Source organism: Rhagoletis pomonella, unplaced genomic scaffold (genome assembly GCF_013731165.1).
Source record: "Rhagoletis pomonella isolate Grant_MI unplaced genomic scaffold, Rhpom_1.0 Rhpom_scaffold_00004, whole genome shotgun sequence".
NCBI classification, from domain to species: Eukaryota; Metazoa; Arthropoda; class Insecta; order Diptera; family Tephritidae; genus Rhagoletis; species Rhagoletis pomonella.
Genome location: NW_023458558.1, coordinates 14,058,307 through 14,063,176, shown reverse-complemented (window position 1 = coordinate 14,063,176; position 4,870 = coordinate 14,058,307). Strand labels below are relative to the sequence as shown.

The following is a 4,870-nucleotide window of genomic DNA, read 5'->3' as shown; positions in this document are numbered from 1 at the left end:
TTCTTAATTAATCTCATCAAAAAATTCCTTGTCGTTTAAAGAATAAACAGTATGCCGCAGTATACTAAAGCAAGCTTTCCGACATAAGCTACTATTCCATACGAACACAGAAATATACTCAGATATGCAATAATGCAAGTCATAAATGACTGGTTATTTGATGTTGGAGCCTGCAAATCGTTTCCTATTTGATGCCTAGAAAATATGTATCGAGTTCTGATAAGATACACGGCAAAATAAGTATCCAGCCGAGAAGAAATTGATTGCAATTAATGAATTCGAAAAGCATTTGGGTTGCACCCTTTTAGTTGTAAAATTTCTAGCTTTAGAAAGGGATTATATTAGCAGTTTTATTATGTTAATTTTTTAGAGTTATAAGAAAACATAAGTTTACTAACTTTTCGTTTCACTTTAGTTTTATGTTTGTATGTATGCACATATGTATGTATCTTTATCCTTGACTGGGAATAAATGTTAAGCTTAAAATTTGTAACAGAATGAATGACCGCACATAAGAGTGGCACAATGTAGGTGAAAAGTTAAAATTATAGCTAGACGCAACTCTATCTTTTACTCAGTTCCGATTTCCTTCTCCGCTCTCGGTTATTTGCGATACATTCTTATCTGCGATTACTCCAACATCCTTTTGTAAATCGACTTCTGGTGATGACGAGGATTCAGCGCCACCCAAAATTGGAGAAAATAAGGGAAACTCTTCATCCATTGCTGCATCGTTAACCAGATTTATATTATTTGCACTCGAATTTCGTTCTTCGTATGGGTTCAACTCAAAGGTCTGCCTATCTTCGCAGTTAAATTCAACCGGTACGGCCGTGGAGTTATTTTCAATCCTGTCCCCTAAATCTCGATTGATTGCATCTTCTGACTCAATGTCATTTTCTTCAGCACTTTCCATTTGATCGTTCTCATTAAAAGCTTGATAATCGCTGAGGGAACTACGGGAAGAGCAGCTTCGATGCTGTCGCCGTTGGCGTGCATTATTAGCACGTTTTCCCGACGCACTGTGATTGGATGAAGATGAGGACGAAGATGAACTGGAGCTGTCGCTTTCGCTATCCACACTCGAAGAGTCCATCGGCGTGGGTTCACAGGCAGCACCCGTTGGAGGCGCAGCCGAGGGAGGAGAAGCAGCCGCTGCAGCAGCAACAGCCATTGCTGCCGAACGCATTAATTGGCAACGTAAATCTAAAATAAATAAATTATAGTATATGTTGAAAAAAGGCGCAACTACTTACTATAATTTTCGCGCGATAGTTCACGCACTTTTTCCTCCAAAATACGTATCTTCGACATAAACTCTGAGCTAATACGCTGCACATTCAGTTGCTGCTGCCTTCCTTGATCTGACGAATATCGGTCCTCAATTTGTAGACATTCTTCGATTAGTTGTTGTTTAGTCAAGTTTTCCAAACGTTCAACCCGCGCCTTTTCGTACACATTGGCGAATTCTTTTGTAAGAAATTCCTCCTCATCTTCCGGTAACGAGAAGAAATAATTATCTTCTGAATCAATAGAAAAGCTGGAGTCGCGAGTACGGCCCGAGGGTGTAAGCAATGCACTGGGCACTTCAGCCAAATGTTCTTCCATTAGGAACTTATTCGTGTTGTATGGCACCAGTGAACGTGATCGAAGTATTTTAGGGCGTGCTCCATTCCTATTGTGCCCACCACCGCCTCCTCCTCCTCCGCTACCATTAAAATTAGGTCTTGGTACTTGAAATTTCCAATTTGACTTTTTGTACAGTTTATTTGCATTTTTGGCCTTTGGTTTGCCTCGACGGTGTTTACGTTTCGCCTTTTGCGGTGGTTGTTGCTCAGAAGATTTTTTATTGGGTGAAGCAGCACTAGTGTTCCCGGCAAGGGCATTCGCCTCAACATCTGTAGCAATTTCCGTCTGTATTTGGTTCTCTTGAACTAGCACACCTATTACGATTGAAATAGAGTTTAAAGTTATTTGAAATTAAATAAAAACTTTAGCAAATGGGCACTACGGTACAGTTATCGAAGCTGTTTGTGCAATTAAGTAGATGGATTGAAAAAAGGGTAACTGGATTTTGAACGCTCATCAGAAACATTTCTGAAAATTAAGAACCTCCATCATATAAGCTTTGTTCCACACGAGCCCCCGGGATTCTGCGGGTGCCAAAACAGTCCAGCCGTGGAATTCTGACAATCGCTAAGCTAACCGCCCTATTCCCACAACACAGACAAAATTCATCATATGACTATTGTCACAATTACTGCGCCTAAAACACAATATAAACATTGTTTCGCCGTTGTCACTTACTCAGTAGGTCATAACAATAAAACTGACAATTGTCATACGACAGTTTAAAATAAATTTGCGGCATAGTATTAGGCGCAGTAGTAAAGGCAATAGTCAGCCGCTGAGTTTTGTCAGTGGTGTGGGAATAGGGCGGTAAGTTTCCATCGCTACAGTTCTCTAAATGCAACAAATGTAACAGATGTAATGTGTCAAAGCTGGCAGTATGAAGGGCATGTAACTAGACGTTGCATGTTGTTAGGCGTGCCTGCTATTATTTTGGAGATTTTTAGCGATCAAAATTAGCGATAGTGTATGCTGGAATCCGGCTGCAGGAAACGTTCCCCATGCTAGAAAAATAGGTAATAGAGAGCGAATACGTTCCTCTTATGGAACGTAAATAGCTTTGCCCCACGCGATTTCCGGGCTGTTTCGGTAATTAGAGAATAAAATAAATAAATTTAAAAAAAAACGCTGTTTAATATACAACGATTTTATAAATGGACTAAAAATCAGAAAATAATATATCTCAGTTCCCACGCTTTTCATTTTCAATCTCATAAATGGTTTATAATGACTTTTGCTAAAATTTCAAAATCAAAAGTTATGAAAACAAATTCATTGGGACTGAGAAATAGTATTTTCTAATTTTTAGTCCATTTATAAAAGCGTTGTATATTAAAAAGTTTTTTTTTTATTTGATTTATTTTCTACTTTTTAGTCTTGTCTGTATAAAATTTTGCAATAGATATTAAAATAATTCAACTTTCAGTGAAAAGAGAACAGAAGACTATGCCAGCAAAATGTTGTTTGCTCACGTTTATACGTACATATATACATATAGCAGCAGTTAATTTCTTTTAAAGAAATGGCTGGTTTTCTATTTCCGTTATAGCGTATGTACATAGTGCATATATTTAGGCGCAATATTTAACTTCTTCGGGCGTGGCGACATCTAGAGTCTTTTAATTGTATCTCTGATATGATGCCTACAACGAGGTTGATATCTCGACTAGGTTGATATCTAAAATTTACCGTAAATAGCTTTGCTACATATACTACATTTACATATACTATAAGGGCCGGTTACTCACAATGTCTGGTTAACACTAATCTGCGGTTAAACATAGTTATCGACGTTACCGACTCCATGTTGCATTCATGGAGTCGAAGATGTCAATAACCGCAGATTAGTGTTAACCCGATATTGAGTAACCGGCCCTAAATCTTAAGATTTAGAAAGAGAAAGTATCAAAAATTATACAAATGTATCAAAACGGCAACGCTGGTTGTGCATGTAAAGTAAAATACAAGGCGAATTTATACAAGGTGGTGTTAACGGAGAATTTAGATTTTCGCCGCATTACTTCCTAATGTCAAAATGATATGTTTGTTGTAAGCAAGGCGAATTTATACAAGGTGGTGTTGTAAAATCAGCTGATTTATTCGCCTTGCATGTATTTTGTTTTTGCTTTTACTGATTTGACAGCACACCCAAGGTGTATTAAACAAGGTGGTGTTGGGGCGACAGCTGAGTTTTTCGCCGTGGAGGCCATTACGTCAAAATGATGTGTTTGTTGTAACTCATACCAATGACAGTATGGGCATCAGCGTATAATTTGTTAGTGTAATTTTTTACTTATATACGGCCAACACCACCTTGTTAAATGCGCCTTGAGCACACCCATCAATAGCAAAAACAAAATACATGTAAATTTTGGAGCGAATTGAGATTTTACATAACACCCTCCATACAAAATACATATGGTTGTCGTTGTTGTAATCTAAATTCGCCAGTAACACCACCTTGTATAAATTCGCCTTGGTAGTGTTGATGGCAAATTTAAATTTTCGCCGCGGTACTTCTTAATGTCGAAATGATGTGTTTGTTGTAAACAAGGCGAATTCATTTTGACATTAAAAATAGTTTGAAACATGTGAAAATCTTAGTTATAGACTTCGGAACACGCGGCAAAATCCTGAAAAATGGCTAAATGGGCGGGGTCGGGACTTAAAAAATGAATTTCGGAATGGGCGAGTTCGGGACCTAAAAATTGAATTTCGGGATGGGTGGGATCGGAATTGAATATTTAGTCCCGTGCCCATCTCTAGTATGTATATCGTATACACATATACCGTAATTAAGGACTACGTTTTTGAGCGTGTTTTTCCATACTTAAAACCTGTAAATTTAAAGCTCACTTTATATTTGAAGATTGCATTAAAACTTATCATTGTGTCTAAAGCAATGCATTTTATTATCGGCTAGATTTTATTTTTAATCCAACCTTTAAATATAAAGTGAGCGTTAAAGGTAAAGTTTACTACAGAAATTTAACAAACTAATATTTTTGGGTATGTATGTATGCATAACTAACCATAAGATGGAACAAAGAACTCCTTTTTATTGCATAATAGATACTTTACAAATATAAATATGCGGATTTCTGAAATATTAAAAAGTTAAAGCACAGATATATATAAAGTCTAATTTATGATGTACCCTTTTAAAAATTGATGGATTATTTTTATATTTCCTATTAGAATTGAGTTGAAATTTTAGAGCTATGTGAAAAGTGTAAACAAA

General features: G+C 36.9%; 1 protein-coding gene across 1 annotated transcript in view; it reads right to left on the bottom strand.

Annotated features, from left to right (window-relative positions):
• Window positions 1-110: 110 nt before the first annotated feature.
• Window positions 111-4,870, bottom strand: part of LOC118737059 — a gene marked incomplete at its 3' end in the record, with an annotated part of 8,044 nt that continues 3,284 nt past the window's right edge. Inside the window, 2 exon segments of the mRNA XM_036467305.1 lie at window positions 111-1,206; window positions 1,257-1,943. Coding sequence (XP_036323198.1) covers window positions 575-1,206; window positions 1,257-1,943 — 1,319 coding nt within the window.